General features: G+C 38.7%; 1 protein-coding gene across 30 annotated transcripts in view; it reads left to right on the forward strand.

Moving 5' to 3' along the window:
• Nucleotides 1-20,701, forward strand: part of RBFOX1 (RNA binding fox-1 homolog 1) — a 1,157,213-nt gene that overhangs the window by 877,659 nt on the left and 258,853 nt on the right. The window contains exons 1-3 of one of the 30 annotated variants that reach the window (XM_032703691.1): nt 14,099-14,205; nt 14,338-14,761; nt 20,605-20,652. The exons of 26 other annotated variants lie outside the window; for them this stretch is intronic. In XM_032703691.1, coding sequence (XP_032559582.1) covers nt 14,618-14,761; nt 20,605-20,652 — 192 coding nt within the window. In that variant the 5' untranslated portion in view covers nt 14,099-14,205; nt 14,338-14,617. Of the gene's footprint in view, nt 1-14,098; nt 14,206-14,337; nt 14,762-20,515; nt 20,546-20,604; nt 20,653-20,701 lie in introns of those variants that run through there. 3 more of the 30 variants (XM_032703693.1, XM_032703696.1, XM_032703707.1) reach the window with 3 other exon arrangements.

Raw genomic sequence — 20,701 nt, forward strand, 5'->3', positions numbered from 1 at the left:
CAGGATTATATATATATAAGAAAGTGATTGATAGCTAGGATGTAACAGATTTTTAAATACTGTTAAGAGTTCCACAGCTGGAATAAATTCTGGGAGTAATCCAGAGGAAAATAACTTCAGATCAGCTTTTGGTTCAGTGTGGTGTTTTAGAAATTACTAAGAGTCTTTTTGGTGCTGTGCAGTAAGGGGACATATCCTGCTTTCCCCAGTCTGTCTGTCATGGTACCAAATGTATGTTGGGAAAATACCAAGAGATTTTAAAAAAAAGAAAAGCTCTAAAAGGGATATAACAACCCAGACACTGTGTGGACTGGGTATTAAGCTCCTCTTCTGTGATCTTTTTGGTTGGTTTCCACGTGAGCAGAAATCTTGTGTCATAAAGATTCAGGTTCCAGGCTTCTCACTTGGCAGGAAGGACTGTCAACAAGAAAGGCATTCATTATTAATAATGAAAAAAACAATTCACAGCATTTTTCATCTTTCCCAGGGAGGAAAAGGACAAAGAGCCATCAGCACATTAAAGTGTGTAGCTCACCCATCCTGGCCTCCCTGAGCCATGGTAATGAATGTGATATATGCAGGCAGAGACAATGTACACTGCCAAAACATGTATATTTGTCACGAAATACAGCTTTCCTTTTGGGTTATCCTAGTGGGAGGCAATATTTGTTTAAGAAGGAAAATGAATGTATTTTCCAGCTGTGAATTCTGTGTCAGGGCAGCCATTTTCAATGGATTTTGTCTCAGTTCCTTGGTATTTGCTTCATAATTACATAGATAATGTGTCATTTTTGTGTTTGAGGTCAGTTAGATAATCTGAACTCAGAGTTCCTCTACAGATCAGTTATTTCAGTCCAGGCTAAAGATCTGGGTTTGTAGCTTATGAATACAATTTGAATACCTTACCTCTGTTCTGAACTACAAAAAGATTGTATACATACATAAATAGATTTTTTTAATAGAATAAAGTACAGAAATATCTTAAGGGATACAACCATCCCTGGTTTTTTCCTAAAAAAAGTTAACTGTTCTGAAGCAAAAAGAAAACATTCTGGTGGAATGAAAACTGAAGCACAAGAATAAAATGTTCAATTAATAGCAAAAAAAGCTTGACCAAACAAGAATTATTACTTATTCAGCATTATAAATTCTGCAGCTAAGGACACATGACTCGGGAAACATTCCCTTCATACTCTGCTCTTCGTTTGGCACAGTGTTCTAAAGTACTTGTGTTAAATGTGTGCTGTTTGTACTGGCACAGAAAACATACCCAGAGGGACATGAAGTGTGAGAGTGTGTCTTCATACTCCAAGTGCATTTGATGTTAACTGTGCTGAACAAGAGGCTGTTTGGATTGCAGGTGAAGGACACCTGCCCAGTGGTGTCACTGAGGGAATACACCAAGAATTACCTGGTTTTGTGGTCCCTGAGACCTGGTGGACCAAATTCTTGGCCTATTTTGTGTCAGTTCATGTCTGTGACTAAGGCTCTGTCACCCTAAGGTCATCTGTACCTCTGAGGAATCACCTCTGGTCATCCACTCATGATGATTTATTGCCTGCTGGGACAAAAATCCCTTGCTACAAAGAAAGCTGGTGTCTTTTCTAATGCCATTTTCTTCTGGTTATGTGTTATGAACAAGCAGTAGAACTTCATGAGCTGATGGTTCCTCTGAGTCTCAAAACCAGGTGAATCTGGTAAAATCCAAATGCCCACATTTGGACACAAGGAGGTGTCATAAACATTGGTGAGAGACTTCAGCCTTTGGGACCCACAGCTGGACAAGAGGGGAGCTGAGGTAGTCCAGGTGTCTCTTTTTCACACCAATTAAATAATGAGGGATTTGCAACACTTTATTCCATTGTGTCCAGAAATGTGAGATTCATCCCAAGGTTAACTCGATAAATTTAAACTTCTTGAAATTAAATACTTGATGTTATGGAATTGCCCTATGCTTTCTTCTCAGGAAGCATGAAATGAAATACTTATGTTGTGGAGTTATTTTTAATGAAAAAAAAAAAAAAAAGAAGAAAATTTCTTAATACATTCCAGCACCTTAATACATTCCACCTTGATAGGTGGCCAGAGAAAGATGGGACTTTTTTTCATGAACATGACTTTGGCCCCTTAAAATCAGTCTGAATACCTGCTCAGATTTGACTAACAAATATTAAATCACTTAATGGTTACAGTCCTGCCCCTGGTTCACAGTTCAGGGCCCCTGACAGAGCTGTCTCTGAGCTGTCCCCAGTGAATTGGACTCTCCAGCTCCTCTGGCCTCACGTGTGTGTGTGGAGGGGATTTGGGGCTGGCTGGGAACAGGGCACTGGGGCACAGGAGAGCCTGTCCTCTCTTTGGTGCCCTCCTGCTGGCACTGAGGCTTTGCAGGGGACAGAATTCTCTGGTTCTGTCAGAGCAGTGAACAAAAAAGGATGAATGAAAATGAGGAAGCAAAGATTTTGTATTTGTGATCCAGTCATTCCAGTGGGACGTGCCATAACTCTGCATATTCCCAGCTGACTGAGAGAGGGTCAGGGGGTGTGTGGGAAAGATGTATGTGATGAAATACTCAGGGGGTTCACATTACACAGATAAACTTACTTCTGCTGTTTCGTGGGCTTGATTATTGAGTTCACAGTCTTAGTAATGTCTGTAATTTACTTTTGTCAGTGTTGCTATATAAAATCATTTAGGTGTTGAAAAAAAAGGAAAAACGGTAAAAAGTAAAAGCTTCTCCAATAATTAGGACTAACCCCCTGTGTACAACTGCATTTTGTTGATAAATTTGTTGCTTTTAGCTTGACAATAAATGAGAGCAACCTCAGAACTGAGCAAATACTTCTTTGCATGCAATATTTTTCAATGAAAGTAAATGCTAGGGAGAACCTCAACTCAGATCAGTTGGCCAGGTAAAGTATTAGCATTTGCAGTTTGTTTATGATTTCAGGGGTGCAAGTTTTCTTTATATGAACATCATTTTCCATTACAGAGGCCATAGGGTAGGTTTTGCTTTATTGTTTTATCTGTTAGTATACACATCTCATAAATTCCTAAATAATAATGATTTTTCTTAAGCATTCTTTAAAAGCATTTCTGTAGAGAACCTGATATTCATCAACGGGATTAAAATGGCTAATGAATTATGCAGCAAGGCTATGTAGCTCCTTGACTAAATATTTTGTGGAAATTGAATTATTTTGGCAAGATTTAAGTATATAAGATTGTTAAAGTTTGCTTGTTTCAGATGTGTTTCTTTCCATGTTATTTCAGTCTCGAAAAATCAAGTTGGCTTTTCAGCAGTAGGTTGTGAAATATTTAACTAAGAATCATGAGTACATGAAAGCACACCTTAACTTTGTGTCAAGACACGTTTTTTGAGGATCAGTGGTGTATCAGGTGTAAATGATTATCCAGTCCTAGTATTGCTCTTCTTTTAGAAGGACAGTAGATATTTTTTAGATTTTATTAGATATTAGATTTATTAGATGTTAGATTTGATTAATATTTTGTTGTAGAAGCTAATAAAATTAGGGTTTTTTTCATATATTTTAGCTAGAATCAGATCAGTGAATCCTTGAGAAAAATATTCCTGCTCAGTTATCTGCATCACTGCAGGTGTTTTGTGTTCAGAGAGCCCAGACCTGCATTCACTGACTGCTCAGACTTCTACCAGTTTCAGTGAGTTTGGCTCACAGTTAATGGAGCATGGAACAATAGCATAGATATTTTACTGTTATTTGTAATCTAGCTGCTGTTTAGTTAAGCTGTCTTTTGTTTTTCTGATGTTTTGCATATCTGTCAGATTCTGAAGTTGCAGTGTCTGGAGTGAGTCCTTGCATCTAATCTTGTTCTTAACTATTCTGTATTCCAGTGAAGGCAGTACCAGCATTTGATATTTTAGCTTTTTTGTTGCTATATAAGATTGTTACACCCTAGCAATGCTTCTTACCAAGATTAGGGAATGTAATTTTGGTACCAATAATATTGGCTTCTGGTAAAAATTCAAGCTCCAGTGCTAAAACTGCACCTCTAATGCACATAATGCAGCTGATCCAGCAAGAGACGTGCTGCACCTTAATGAGGGCTGGGATTGTCTCTGGAGCAGGAAAGGTTCATGCACACACTGAGATCTGGTGCTTTAGAGTTCACTTGCAGGTAAAGGATGGCACTAAACACGTGCAATTAAATGGGAGACCCTTTGTGGGGGGGTCTCTTGGCTCGTGTTGACTCGGACCTGGTGTTCTCACCTGTTGGCCGTTCAGTGGCCGGGCTGGAATTCCCAGCTGATCTCAATTAGTCTCTCCAGCTGACGAATCTTCCTCACAACCTACACCTGTGGGGGCAGGAGGAGGGCAGAGGTGAGAACAGGCAGGCAGAACAATCCCTGGGGTCATTCCCAGAGTCGGTCTGTGTGAGTTAGAGCTGCTGCAAAGGCTTGGAGGCATTAAGAACCTGCACTGTGCTGGGTTTAACTACAAGGAAGAACAGGTCTGTTACTATCTGATGTGAGTAATTTTGCAGTTTTAATTTGCTTAATTGTAAGTGTTCCATTTTTCCCTGTGTCCCGAGATATACAGGGGGTTTTATTTGTTTTTATGATTTTTTAATTGGTGTGTGTGCTTTACGGATGTAGTAACAGAACTTCAAGAAAAAGTAAGTTACAAGTCTGGGCTCTGTATTGCTTTGAATGACCACTACAAAACCAAGTTGTTCTCTGTGCTTGTCAGTTCTCTATCCCTTAATTTAAATAGAGTGTTTGCTAATTAAGAAGTTTATCTATTTGATGGGTTTTTTTCTGCCTGTTTGGGCAGAAATTAGCCTGTGTTTTGGAGATCACTAGTCTGCTGACTATGGAAACATGTCTATGCTCTGTCTGAAGAGGAAGGCACATCCTTATCCATGCTGGTTTAATGCAGCTTTGTGGCCAAATATTAGTAATGTTTCTGCTCATTTTGTGTTCTGGGATTGTCAGTGTAGAGGCCTTTCATAGAAGAGAAATTGGGTTTGGTGGGTGAAGCTGGAAAATGCTGGGTTGGAGATTTAAGGTAGGACAAGAAGGCTTCTCTGTATATAGGAGCAGTTGGACACTGTTCTAGGAAGCACAACAAGCCCTAAGACAAGAGTTGGTAGGATTTCATATTGTGTTTGAGAATGAATGCATTTAGCACCTTATGTTCAGGCACTTTATAAATATGTTTTATCTGACCTCACTGATGTTCTCTGACAGTGCTTTTGAGTAGCTGAATTTCATGTATCGTTCAGGTTTGCAAAAAAGACTGTATTCATATAAAAGCAGTTGTTTATAATCTTATTTATCCCATCTTAGATCTCTTTCCTGTGGTCTTGTTGGGTTTTTGTTGGCTTTTTTTTTTTCTGAGTTTTGGTATTATTCTTTGTGGGTTTAATGATAAATATAATAATATTTGTATTAATATAAATCATGCTGTGTGGATATTATATTGAGATATGGGAAAAGGAGGTATACTTTTCTGACAAAATATTGAAGTTATGAGAGAATACATTTTCAATTTTTATGTAGTCAGAATTAAGACAAAACCAAACCTCTTTGGTTTGTGTCTTTCAGATTTATATTTTAATCTGAGAGTCTTTGGAGGCACTCCACAAAAAGAAGTTAGAAACTGCAAAACCAATTCAGATACAGTAAAAATAAGTTTAATTTTAAGACTAATTTATTTTCCATTTTCTGTGACAGTTTCTTTAATTCAAATACTGTAATAATTTTTAATTATAGTGTTAAAAATTTGATGTTGCTAAATTTTATCATTAAATTATTTTGAATTTCATTACCAAATTATAAATCTTAAAGGAACAGTTACACCCACAGAGTCTCAGCTGTAGAGAGTAGTTTCAACAGGCTAATTCAGGAAGAGCAACAAGAAAGCCTTATTTATGTGCATAAAAACATTTCAAAGGGGATTTTGCTATTTTTCTCCTCTTCAAAATACATGAATATGAATGGGTTTGTAAGGATGAGATTTTTTGTGAGCATCGAGTGAAAAGTAAAAATGGGAACTGATCTCTCTAATGTTTTGCTACTTGTAATTTGAGGCAAAGATTTGTGTAAAAAAAACCACAAGTAAGACTTTTTAAGACTGGACTCATCATAGTTAGAATAAAAAATATTTAATTTACACGTTTTTATTTGTTTGAATATTTGTGTCTATAACTGGAAGATTCTTGGAAGTCAGAGGTGAAGGTCCTGTCCAAGATGAAATAAAATTTGATGCTTGAGCAGAGTGTAGGGGACTCTGGTTGTGGATGCCTGAGAGAGAAAGTTGAGAGGGGTCTTAGAGAAAGGGAGCAATGTGAGGTAATCTGTGTGTAAATGTTCAACAGGACTAGATTTTAGTGCTGAGTCTTGAATGGTCTGAACCCTGGAGGATGAGAAACTTGACCTTTATGCTGAAAGCAGAAGTGGTGATAGTGCCAAAAAGCAGCACAGGAGAGTGAAATCAGTGTTTCCAGTGTGAATTTCATTGCATTAAAGAAGATCAGAGAGGAAGGAGTTCCAAGGAGGAGAGGGGAAGGATGGCCATCCTAACAAGGCAGAGTTGATTAGCACTGATGAAAGCAAACAACTTCTAGAAAGTGTTGTAGATGAATTCTCAGACTCTAGTTATTAGCTGAGGAAAAGGTAGACTCAGAGGTGTAAAATGTGACACCTTATCAATTGAAGTAGGAAAAGATAAAAAAATACCAATTAGAGTGTGAAGAGAGGAGGGAGGTGATGCTGGACTCATGGACAGGCCTGATAGAGGTTACACTGATGGAACAGTGTAGCCTGGAGACGATCCTTGGAGGGCTCAGGGGATAATATGGTTAGAAAAAAGCAACTGCTGCCTTTAAAATCAGCTGATGGAGTAAACTGGAATAAAAGGAATGGACACAATATTGACCCTGGATATAAAACTGGGCTTTCTCACACAGGACTTCTGTCCCTGCTTCAAAATAAGTGAGCAGGCCTGTAGAGGCAGCTTTGTAGGCAAAGTTTCCTCTATGCCAAAGCGTCTCATTCTGCAAGGGTTATAGAAAGCCAAAAAATCATAAACTAAAAACCAAACAACCAAATTCCCCCCAGACCAAACCAACTAACTCTTCTTCTAGAGTCTGGCACAGGAGTGGGATTGGGTCATGGCATCAGACATCTTTCTTCTGGTCTGGTATTTTGGAGAGTGTACTGCTGCCTACTTTGCAAACCCTTGGAGGTGCTGCAGTATAAACTGAAGTTCAAAGCTACAAACCCCTCAATTTTAGTTCTTTTGAGTCACATCTTTATCTCTTTGGATGAAGAAGGGTATTTAACTAGGACCTGTTGGGCTTGGCCATTAGAGTTTTGAAGTGCTTTAGTTAAGTGAGATGGAAAGCCACAAGGAAGAGCTGGAGATAAAGGACTGGATTTTGAGGAGTCATTGAACTAAATTAGCTCATCTTATGGGGTAGGGCCAAAAGGATGGGGAATATTTTGTTTTATTGGTAGATGAAGCCCTCAAGGGAGCTGTGGAGATGTTGTTCTTTCCACTGGGGGGATCAAATACTCTGGGGAGTGGGCAGACTGTAAGCAAAGGACAGGAGAAGTGGAGACTTCAGGATTCAGCTGCAGCTAATGGAGGATTTCTTGGTTCAATACATGAGCGTGTTAATATTAAGGTGTTATACATTAAAATGAGTTGCTGCATTGAGGACTGAGTGTGGTGAATTTAGATTCAGGCAGAATATATGAGATATTCATCCCTAGACAGAATATTAAAAGGAGAAGTGGTTTCATTGTAGAAGGAAACTGTGCTGATGTCCAGTTAATTTAATTCCCACAGAGAAAAGATGCAACCTTTACATAATAGCATAATTAATCTATCATTTATTCCCCTTCTGAGATTTGACATTCTTTTAATTTTCAAGAGATTAATAATATTTGACAAAAACTTTCTTCAGCAAGATATGTTTATGCTGCCCCACTGTGTATTCTTATAATTACATTTGGTGGTATTTTTGCTTTTTTAACTTTTATTACTCTTATATGAAAACAGGCTCTAAATTCATGTGCTCCAGCTGCTTATTTTGCCCTTCAAGTTAAATTCTTTCCTTGTGCTTTCATAGCAGCAGCAAAGTGTGAGATGTGGTGGTGCAAATTAAGGAGCAAAAACAGTGGGGCAAACTTCTGTGGATTAATGAATTGGTGTGAAAATTCTAGTTTAATTGTATTCATTGTGAACAAAACAGTGGTTATAGTACTGCAAGTGACTTGTGTCTATATAAAGTAAGAAAACAGAATTTTGTATAAAAGCAAATCTGAGTGATATATAAGTAGTATGTCTTTACTATTCAAATATTCTTTATCTCATACTTGAGAAACTGCCACAAGTGGCCACAGGCTTCATCACTTCAGGTCAAACAGGACTTCTCTTTTTTTCTGAGTAGTTTGTAGCCCTCCCATCCTGCAGACTGAAGCTTTAAGCTGCTTAAGAAGGTGTACACAGTTTTCTGTGATTAGTATTCATTATTTTTTTAATTACTTAAAAAAAAAAATCCTGAGTTTTTGATTTTAATTCAGAGTTCATTTTCTAAGGGTCAGACTGTCATGTCTTCTCAGCTGGAATTCTGGGAGAGTCATATAGGGCAACACTACACATGACACACTTGTCTTCTTGCTAGAATTGCAATATAAAGAATAACCTAAATGATAATTATTATAGTTCTTAAATGATAATTATTGTCAATGGACACTTGTGTCAAAGGGGTTTTTATGTGACACAGGCTTGTACCAATGTGTCAGACTTGAACAACCTCTAAAAATGCCTGTTTGGAAAAGTTTATTTGTTGCTGTGAGAGTAGTGCATGGTGGGTGTGAGCACCCTGTGCTCCTGAAAAAGAAATGTGGGAGTGTCCATACCACCTTTGTGCCAAGTGAGGTAGGAGTGGGATTGACAGAATATTTTGCTACCCCAATTTCCATTTCACCTGCTTGGTTCTGCCTCCTTCCCTGCTTTTCCCAAGTCTATACTCCGGAGGTAACAGTTTAGATAAGGATGCTTTGTTAATTTATTTTTTTTTTCCTTGCGCATCATCTTAAACCTCCCTAAAATCAGGGCTGCTGGGCCCACTGCTTCCCACACAGCTCCCTTTGCCACTGGGTGAGGAATGCTTTCCCAGAGCTTCAGCTGCTTCAGGCATCAGCCTTTCCAACCTCTGGCCACCGAGTCTTGGTGCCAATGTAGCGTTAAAAGTGGAGGGGAAGGCAGAGGAGAGAGGAGTGACGGTGGTGATCCCAAAGGAATTTAATGCGCTTTGGAGCCGCCTCCAGCGCGCTGCTATAGCCGGGGGTGGGCAGCGGCTTCGGGGACACGAGTGTCCTCGGGAAACCCGTGTTCGTTCCCTTTGGGAAGTGCGGGAGTGGCGGAGCAGGTCGGTCACGGCCGGAGCGGCTGGAATGAGCCGCGTCTCCGCTAGATGGAGCGCCCGGAACGGCGGAGCGGGACCGGGAATGGGACCGGGAGCGGGATCGGGAGCGCTCCCGGCCGCGGCTCTGCGGGGGACAGTCACCAACCCGCGGCTTGGTCAAGAGACGCTGTAAACCCGCACTAAACTGAGCCACCATCACTTTGTTAGGCCGGACTCCTTCCCATCCCTCCCCCCTGCCACCCCCCCGGCTTCCCACAGAATGCCCACGGACTTGTAATCCAGGGAAATCCCACCTACACCTTCTGTTCGCGAGCGTCTCGAACTCTTTAAGGGCAGAACATTTTCTTTGTTTTGTTGCCTTCCCCCACCCCCGCCCATGGATGGGAATAAAGACTCTTGGCTTCTTCTGTTGTGAAAAATCCACGAAGTGAATGTTAAACACATGAAGTGGTGCTGGAGAGGTTAACTGTGCTACAGAGGCTTTGTAGAGGTGGGGTAGGAAAGGAGAAGTCAATGGGAGTAGCACCCTGCTTAATAGAAACAGAAAATTGGTGATTCTTACTTGCCTGAGGTAAGAATGAGCCTCTGAAATGTTTGGATCTTGTGCAAAAACCTAGTAAAGGACAGCAATCTTAACAGAAACCTTGTATTAGAAACAGGGATATTCATGACAACAAAGTATCACTGGAAGAATGAGATGTTGGCTGTTGATTTACAAGAATAGAGGGAACCCCCTTTTTTTGACAAAGCAAATTATTTAAAAACATCTGGGATAGTTCTGCAATTTATTTAAAAAAAAAAACAACCATGGTACATATACAGAAAACAGAACACTGAAATAAAGGCAGAGATACTGATAATTGATAGTAATTGATCAAAATATGTTACTGATGTATTCTATTTTTAAACTTACATTGTGCTTCTTTTCCTGTTTTGAAGTGCTTAGGAGCTCTTTTTTCCTGTGGTGTTAGATAAGGAGTGTTTAGAGAAGGGACTGCACTACTATTAGATTCTATACCACTTGCCTGAATTATTTTTGTACCACATCCACCAGTTGAGAAGAAAATACATTCATCACGTGGTTTAATTTAATATGCAGTCATGATTTTTTTTTTTAATGCTTGATATCTGTAGGCATGCAGTCTTTATAATACTGTGTACTTTCTATAAGTGCAGATTTGTTGGTGTAGATACTGAGTACTGTAGTACTGAGACAAGCCTGAACTGTAAAATTGTGTGTGGTCTTGCAAGTGATGTGCTTCAGATCTTTTGCTTGATGGGAAAGGTTTGATTAGGCAGTCTGCTGTGGTGAGTCTAAAGGTTAACTTCTAGGTCAAAGGTTTGGAAATAGGAAATCTGAGCTTAAGTTTGGAGAAGCAGAAGGTTGACTCCCAGATCACAACAAACCGAGCGGATGGTTTTAAATGTTATACTAATTAAACAAATGCATTGTAAATGAAAGTGGGTTGGGATTTGTATGTCAGCTATGTGAGAAACGCTGTTCTTTATTTTTATTTTGCTTCAGAGCTTCTTTAATTTCATGTTTTTAATTGCATACTCAAGACTGATCAAAACTTTGCTGTTGGTGTTTCTTAAATGGCATTTTCACTGGGTGTGGGGAGAGTGCAAGATCTCTGCCTGTGCCATAAACCACGGCATGGGCAACCCAAACAGGTTGGAAGAGAGAGTGTTGCCTCCCGTGGTGGTATAGTAGATATTGCACCTCAGATGGATCCATATTTCGTGTGTGGAGGAAGGTTTTATTTCCTAGAACATTTCTGGTTGAACTCCCACCGAGGCTGATTTGGGTGGCGTAGACGAGTAGCTTCTTTTTGTTTTGAAAACCATCTGTATTTGTTGTTAATTGATATGCACTTGATGACAGCAGCAGCTGAGCGTGGGGTGAGTTCAGTTCCTGACCCAACAGGGCAGCACTGAGATGTCCTGTGCTGGGGGTGAAGTGGCTTTGCAAGTGCACACCCTGATGGCTGCAGGACAAGGCAGAAATAATCCAGTTGTTAATAATTTGCAGCCGAGGTGTTGATGGGGTCTGTGCTGTCTGTTCTGTTGCAGTGAGACTCTGGCTGTGCACAAGGAGGGAAGGTCAGCTTGTGTACAGTCATTCATGTCCCTCTGGCAAATCTGAGGGGGTACTTAGGGTATATATAGCCATAACTTGGAATGTGGTTGTGATTAATGGGCTGGGGTAGGTGGAAGAGTGTGTATAAACAAGGAAATGGCTTTAAAGAAGAGACATTGATTTTGTATTTATAAAAATAAAGCACAGTTTGGTACCTTTTTTTCTATTTAGACATAATGACGAGTTATCCTTGGAAGGGATGAAAATTGGTAATGACTTTCCCCTGCATGTCTTGAAGTAGCATATATCAGCCTAAAGAATTGTGTTTCTTTTTTAGGTCTCTTACACTACTGAATTATGTATGTTTATTGCTTCTCTGTGTACAGATGATTTGGACAGTGAAAACATTGATGTTCTTGTTTTTATAACATGAATATGTAAATGTAAGCAATCCATAGTATTTGTGGGTCATATTTTTCTGACTTTGAATTGTGTGCAATTTAAGGATAAAAGGCCAATGAGAAATTTCCTCTTACAATTACTATTAGCTCCATTTACACTGCTAAATTTTCTTCAAGTAATTGTTCAACACACTGCTTTTAAGAGTTTAATCTGTTTTATGGATGTCCTTTTATCTGTAAAATAGTGCAATAGACAGAAGAAGCTTTGCTTGACCAACATCATGTTCCAGAACTTCACTTTGGGAAATTGGATAGACTTATATAGTTCCAAACTGTTTGGCCAGGAAGCATGATGCCTTTGATTTTGACATAATGTGGAAGGAGTTGGTTATTTGCCTCCTTACATAATGTATTTGTTTTTCATTAAACATTCTGATAAGGTCTTATTAAAGGACCATGTATTATTTATGGTGTTTCATATGAAAACGAACTGAAGGGAAACTTCTCTGAGCTTAGGGCATTTGCAGAATAACAACCTTTCTGTGCTAGGGAAAAAAAAAAAGAATGAAGAAAAGCATGACATACTCCTGTCAGAACAGGAGACTGCTTAGGGCACAGAGAAAGAATGAAAAAAGGAGAAAGGGCACAGAGAGGGTTCATTTCTCCTCCTTCTTGCTTGCTCCTGCTCTGTGGCATGTGGGCTCTTTTGGTTGGTGGTTTCAGGGGGGTTTTTTGGTGGGTTTTTTTGTGATTAAGTAATTTGGGCTGTTCTAGTAGATGAGTCCATGATAAACTGCAAAAACATGGGTGTTTCCTAAGCCAAACCCAATTCCTGTATTGTAAGTTTATGCATGATTGTTTTGGTGTTGATTATTGAGTCCTAAATACGTTGGTTTTCTTGCATTGACTCCTTTTGAGAAAGAAAAATTACGTAATAACTGATTCTACTGGAAAATTTTCAGTTTTGCATGAAGAAGACTTAGTGGATCTAAATCAGTCTCTGAGGCTTGTGTGGGTGCAGGTATGTGTGTGCACATGTACAATGAAAAAGATTTATTTTTTTTTTTCAATACAGCACCTGAGTTGCAGTGACATGTTTTGATTCTCTTTCCAGTTAAGCGGAGACTATTATTTGTCTTTAAGGGTAGATCTTATATCAAATCAGTTATGCTGTTGATGAAATAGACTTCTCTTGAATGTGGGCTATTTGGTTGTTGTTGTTAATGTTAAAATCTTGATCTAAGATGTGTTTTTGTGGGAATTAGATAACCTATAAAATAGGTGATGTTAAAATCTTCTGCAGAGTCCTTTTAAAAGGAACCCCTTCAAAACCTCAGGTGGTGCTCTGAGGTTTGACCTTCTTTTCTGAAGAATTAATATTTGATTCATTTGTCAAATTCTAATTAAAAATAGTTGTATCTTCTGTTATACTTGAGTTGTATCTAAGGGAAAAAAAAGACCTGTAATATAGGACCTCAAGGACAAGCTGTAATATAAATTATTTGATTTGCAGGTCACATCCTACTTTATTACATAAAGACTAACTAGATCTACTAATGAATAATTATTACTCCATAAAATAAAGGGAGGGGGGAAGAAAAAGCTGGCAAGAGTGGAATACTAATTTGAGGAATCGTTCTCAAAGTAAAAAGTAAACATTAAATTCTGAAAATTGCAAATGTAATTTTTCCATGTAACCTGATAGGGCAGTCCTTGATAATAGATTGACTAGCTGTCAAATAAATTTGTAATTTTAGATGAGATGGGCTTTAGACCAATTTTAAGATAAAGTCTTTATCCAAGCCTGCTCCCCTCCCCCCCAGTGAAGTAGACACGGTGTGCCATAGAATTTTGTTTCATTCCCAGTGTTTCTGCTGCAGTGGTTACACAGCTCTTGCACAGCTTCACTGTAATGCTTTTGTAGGCTCCTCTGGGCAACTAGATAGTGAATGAAATGTAGGTATAAAATTAATTTGTATTTTAAAAATGCTCGTTTGCTATAGCACTGTATGTTTGCTGGAATCCTGTTGGCTAGCCAAGATTCTTTCCCTTTTCCTACTTTGTGCTCCATACTTTTGTTCGTAGAAGGGGAAAGCCCTTTTTGTGTCAGGTGTGAGTCCTGGGAGGGGAAAAAAAAGAAGTGTGTGAGTGTGTCTGTGTGCATGCAGAATCATAACAGGCGTTCAGTCCCAGCTGGGCAATGACACTAATTGCCCAGATCTCATGGATGCCTGTGATGCAGCGCTCTCACTTTCTCTCCTTCCCTATCCTCTCCAGGGATTTTTAAAATGCAGTATTTGAATTTTGGTGAGTGGTAAAGACCCTGCCCTAGGACCCATTTGACAAATGAGAAGCTGTGCAGCATCAGCACCAGCCGACTGAGCCTCACTGAGTCTCTCTCTCTCTCTCTCTCTCTCCCTCTCTCTCTCTCTCTCCTAGTCAGCAGCTACTGTTGTGAGACAAGCTTCAGCTCTCTCTGTCATTGAGGAAGTTCCATTTGCTCATCAATAGGCTGCAGGCTGTGTCTTCTTTTTTTCCTCTCGGTGAAAAAATCCGTAGTTTAAATCTACCAAGTTGCCTTAGCTGACAAACGAATGTAGGGGTTTAGCGCTGGGGAGGAAAAGGCAGTCGAGAAACCCTGTTTCTTATTTAAATAACCAGAAGAAGAAGAGGAAAAAAAAAAAAAAGGGTAGTGACAAGATAGGGCAAACGTGCTTGCATGCAAGCCCCCTCACTTGTTCTACGTAGACTTCAGAGCAACACCATGCAGCATCCCCTTACGGGTGCAACCTGCGTGGCACTGCCGAATGTGGGCATGTGTCCCCAGCTCTCCTGTGCCTTGACTTTTATGTACTTACAGCAGGTAAGTTTGCTTAACTTTTGCCTTTCCTGTAGTGCCTGCTTTGTCAGCGTCGTTTGGGGGATTTGCAGCCGGGGAGGTATTTTCCGTGTGAATAGACTGTATAAATGTCTCCCACTGCGTGGAGCGAATGTTGTGCCTGCACTTAAGAATGTGAGAGTGAGTAGAAAATTGTTTTAATAGGACATCGAGCCTTTGCATATATATATGTATACATTTTTTATTTTTTTTTTTTGGGGGGGGGGTTGGTGTGTTGGGGTTTTTCTTTTATTTATTTTTGGTTTTTTGCAACGTCTCTATTGATACTGTTTATAGATATTTAGCACGGTACTTTGATTGTGCTTCTCGTGGATACTGTAGCAGAGTTTCAGCCATAAAGGGCTGCTCTTTATTCACTTGCAGGCATAAATTATACTTCTAATGTAAATGTGCCCAATGGCAATTTTGTTTAAGCCTTCTTTGAAGCCAGGAATTTTAAGTCTGTGTTGAAACATGCTGCTGATTAAAATCAAGCTGATTTTTAGTTCAGAGAAAAAAAAAAAAGGAAAAAAATTATTTATAAAGCTGTATCTGTGCAGAATTAATACTTCTGTCTCTGAAGTATATTGGACTGGGTTTAAAAGAATGTTTGGGTATCAGCAAAACAATACCAATTTCTAGTCCCTTTTTAATTAATTATTTTTTTAAATTTAATTTCATTTTTGCTTGTAGGGTCCTTTTTTTAAGTATTCTCCCCCTTAAATTATTTAATATTTGGTATCCCCCTCTTTTCTATAACATGAAATAACTGGATAATAACACATTATTTTGAAACTAGTATTTTGAAATCATCTTTGTATTCTACTCCTCTGTTTTATAACTGAGTCCACCATTACAGAGTCATCTAGTAAGTGTGTAGAGCCAAGACAGAAATATGTTATCATGCAAAAATGACTAATCCTGTTTATTCTGTTACTTCTGTTGAAACTTGAGGGGGAAAAAATTCTTGTGCCTAGTGTAACAAATAGGGACGTTTCTTCCAAGTTCCACTACAATACTTTATGTTCATATTGACTTCCTTGAGACAGTCTCTAACTTTATTTCTATATTTACAAATGCCTGGAAGATGTTTTACGGTATTTATTTTTGTTCCTGAAGATCAGATAAAATAGATTTAAAGCCTGTTTTGATTTCAGAACATTTGTTTTCTATTACTGCTGAAAGAACAGAAGTCCAATATTTTCAGGTTATAAACCCTTCTGTAGCTATTTTTTTCTCGTATAGTGTAGTATAAACCCTTTCTGACTTCCAGCATGGGAGTGCATAATAAAAGATTCTTGCATACGCCCTAGATTATACACGTATGTGGGAGGCATTCTTATGTCTGCCATTAAAGTTTGCATCGGATAAATGTGATGTATTTGAATTGAAATTGAAATAATTTGCATGTCATAACTAAAATGCACGTTCTTGGTAGTCCTGTATTCTGGATGTGTTTTGGAAATGACATTTATGGATCAGCTGTAATGAGCCAGCGTGACTCGAGCACTTTAGTGGTTATGTATAAAATGTGCTCCTGCGTTTTGTTGCATTTGTTCTTTTGAGTTTGTCAGACAACAGTCTGTACGTTAAAAGACGGAGCTTTTGAAGGGAAAAATGGGAATGAAGGTGAGAGGTCAACGTGGCCACGCAAGGAGCAGATAAAGGATAACACAGGGCTGGGGTTGGGTGCTGTAATCCCCTTCCTCGGTGAGCTATTGCAGTATCATTATGCAAACCCACCTATGGCATGGCACTGCTTTAAGGTGTAGGAAACTGGGCAACTCTAAGGAATACTTTAAACCAGTGAATTCAATTGCATCCCTTCCATTCGGGAGGAAGATGAGAAGTGATTGCTAATGCACTTTACAAAGCGCTGGATCTGGCGGATAATTTTTAACTCTTTAAGTGGATTAACTGCCACACTCAAAGTATTTTATTTTTTTTTTTAAGTGTTTGCTTTCTCATCTCCTTAATCCTGTTGTCAGTTTAGAATCGTTCTACCTCTACTAATCACGATTATAGAGTAGGTTGAAAAGTCTTCCAAATTTGTGATGAAAATTGTGGCAGGTTCCAAATTCCGTGCTTGTTGCTTCTTTTGGTTGCTGGCTTGGTGTTTTAGTTATTCTGAATTCCTAGAGAGCCAGATGATCATCTTCCTAATTCAGATATAATCTATTATTTTGTGTATTTGGTTAAGTATTTCTTTAGAAACAATGTTACTTTATCTCAGAATTATTCAGGCAGATAGGACTGAGTTGACATTACCTGCAAAGCTCTAATGTAACGTGGTTCTGCTTTTAAACAGTAGAGGATAAGAAGTGCTTCATATTTTTGAAAAACATTATTAAACTTTTACCAGGACAGTCTACTTGGGTTATTTTTCTCTTTTTTCCATATCTGATAATTTATAGCAAACCCAGAGAAATACCTGTTTTGTATGTTGAGTGCAGATATCACTATTTCACTGAAACTGTAAATGTTTTTCCCACTCTATCAACTTGTCTATCGATCTTGAATACAGGTAACCTAAAAGCTTTATGTGGCAACTCAATAACTAGTGAATCCCCCCTGCCTGTGGAACCTGTTACCAACAGTATATAGACATTATGTGAAGCTATCAAGTATTTGTTTTTCTCTAAAAATTGCACTTCAGATATGTCTGCTCACTTGCACCTCAATTAAAATGAACTCAGACATCTGTATTACACCGGAGCTCTCTCTCAGTTGTTAAACTTTACCACCTATTTAGAATTTATGAAAAGAATTATTCCTACTTTTGTGTGTACCTGCTAAATACACCAGCATTCTGTCATGTGTAGGTTTTATAACTGGATATATGTCTTTCCTGAAAGACTGTGAAAGGCATCACGTTCTTCTCAAGATGGGCAAGCCAGTCTCTCTGTCAGTAAATATTTATTTATCCCCATAACCGTGAGGAGGGTGGTTTTCTGTGGAACTCTCTTAGTCTTTGGGGAAAATCCGTGTTTTAGTAGTCATTTAAAATTGACCATTATTTACCTACAAAACTCACATTGCTTGGTCAGTTTGTTTGATATGAATGGTTGAATTGTTTTCCACAGTGTACCACAGGAGTGCTCAACTACTTTTTCCAGGGTTAGAAACTTTAATATTTGCTCTGCTATCTTCCAGTTTACACATGTATATAACATTTTAAGAGTTCAGCGTGGAACTGATTTTTTTTTTTAAAACAATTTGTGCATACAGTAGGCTTTACCTAAAAAGATTTTGAGTTTAACTGTTGAAAATAAAGTTGAAAATGAATAAAGAACAGAGGCCTAGGTCATGTTGTAGATGAACTGAAGAATGTTTCTGAGTTAGTTAAGCTTTTTGAAATGGTCTGAAATTATTTGGACATTCTCTTTTCAAGATGCTTCCAACTATAGAAATCCAGAGTGAGTTTTCAGACAACATTAAAACCCAAATGACTGTATTGGTGGCAGCAAAGAACAGAAGGAGAATGTCTGGGTTTGAGTTGGAAGTTTTCACTGCGTCATTATAAGGACAGGGCGAACTGGGAGAAGTGGAGAAGCATTTGGGTTGGAATTTTCCCCAGTGTCAATATTTAAAGAGACAGGAAAAGGGAACTTGGATTTGTAGTGCACCCTGTCACTTGGTAATATTTTATGGTGTTAGAAACAGCTGAAGGCATCTATTTTCTTTTCCTTAATATGACACAATGAATACAAAAACCAATTTGACTACAAGCTTCCAACAAATACTGGCATGAAGTAATTTTTGCAGCAAAATGTTGACCACTTTAAATTGGGATTTAGCTGATATCAATGGAGCTTAGTTCTGTTAGTTGGTGTTATCTTATATGTTTTCCTTGACACAGGGTTATTTAGTTGGTATTTTCTGAGTAAAGAAACAAAATGAACTGTTGTTTTGAAACATCCCATAATATTCCATGGCACAGTGTACAGTGCTGCTGTCATTATTTTCAAATTGGTAATTTTTTTTTCTGTTTAATGATGATAGATGTGCTTTGTTTTAAATAGTGAAGTGGTTTGTACAAAGGGTAATTCCTCTTAAATGGAGCAATTGCTCATAGTGGACATTCACAGATCGAAAACAATTGAACTGAAACTTCAATATCAACCTTTTCTGTCTTTAACAAAGTAGTTCATGGTACAGCTCTCATATCAATGATGAAAGGAATCCACCATGAAAACAAAGCAAAAACCAACAAACCCTCCATCTCTACCCCAGCTATTCCATTACTGCTTACATGGTAAATTAGTGTAATTTTATTTGGGCCTTAAGCATTACGACTATGGAGAAAAGCTGAATTCCCCGCTCAGTTACTTATGTCATGCTCCTGGATCTGATGATTTATAGGATTCTGAAAGACTTTTTATCACATTCTTTCTCCATGGCTTAATTCAACGTTGATTTATTTGGTAGCATTTTCAATTGATGCAGTCAATAGTGTCAATAATGGAATAAGGATTAGAACAGATTATCTTTGTGCTAAAATTGTGTAAAGAATTGAAATGGATGAACAATTCAAACAATTCCTGGGTACAGTTTAACTTTTTTATAGAGCACAAGCACATCAGTTGCTGAATGCCACCGTTGCAGTTACAGTTCTAAGTATTTGGTTTGTGCATTTAATACTTCAGCGAGTCTCCAAAGGTTCAGGTGTGTTAGCTGCATTCAATAACTGATGTTTATGATGACACTGTTTAATCATGAGAACACTACCTTTCTTTACCTTGTCCGTTTATAGTACTCATTCACTCTGGGGCTCTCCTGTAAAGTCAGTTAATCTGACTTTTAGCTCGTGAAAATTTTAAGCATCTGTTGGAGTCTTCGCACAGTTTTTGTTCCTCTGTCTGTTATTTCATGGCAATTTTCGTGTGAGAACATACAACCTCTGCTTATGACTGCATGAGTGAAAAGAAGTCCACGGTACTAATGCTCACTCACCATCTGTTTCTCTTACAGCTGGGCCTTGAATAATTGTCCAGTAGCTGATGGACTGAGGGTAGGCAATCTTTTCAGGGGTTTCTGATTCATTTAACCAGCTCTGCTGCCCCAAGAGAAACATAGTGCTTGTTTATTCATATGTGTAGGGTAAAAGCCTGTACTCTGTCGGAGAAATTACAATGCCCTGTTAAAGCAAAAAAGGAGCTACCACGCTGCAAACAGTATCCTGTGGATGCGTTTGTACCTAAGGGGGCAGTGTGGCACTCTTAGGGAATTTTAGTGTATGAATGAAACAGACCTCAAAAGGTGGGAGTGCAGCTGTTGCATCCAGAAGTGCTGTTAATGCGGACTTAAGGAGTGATGTCTTGATGCACTGCTTGTCTTGATTAGGGTAAATAAGTTCTCTGGGTATTTGCCAATAAACTTCAACGCTGGTATTTGAGACTTCACCTGTGATTCAAGACCACTTTGCATGTTTACCTACCTTTTGTCTCACAAGAGCGGCTTTGTTGTTTTCCAGAGGCTAATGAGAAGTGGCTTGGAGATCAAGTGCTGTAGCAGTTCTCATTCTGAATAAGAGCTAGTTTGGGGCATTTAACCACGGAGTTGTCAAACAAGGTCAGCCTCTTTCAGAGGAGGTGCTTTAGTTAAGTACTCCCTTCTTTAAATAGTGGGGAGGGGGGGGAACAACCGAAAAAAACCCCAACCACAAAAACCCCTCCACGAAGCAGAAGAATCAGTTAAGAAGGTTACTTGCTGCTTTGGAATATAAGAGCAAGAGCAGTTGCAAAGAAAGCTTCCATGTGGCAGAAGCAGGTGAATATTTTTGGCTTAGAATCATCGTTTCTATAACTGGGCTCTTTGAACGTTTGCAGACACTTCAGGTGAAAAGTGATGGCTGGATTTGCTGTTGGGAACTGTTCGTAAGTTGTCCCTATTCACTGATATTTGCTAAATATGTATACGGGTGGT

This window comes from Chiroxiphia lanceolata, chromosome 16, assembly GCF_009829145.1.
Source record: "Chiroxiphia lanceolata isolate bChiLan1 chromosome 16, bChiLan1.pri, whole genome shotgun sequence".
Classification (NCBI taxonomy): domain Eukaryota; kingdom Metazoa; phylum Chordata; class Aves; order Passeriformes; family Pipridae; genus Chiroxiphia; species Chiroxiphia lanceolata.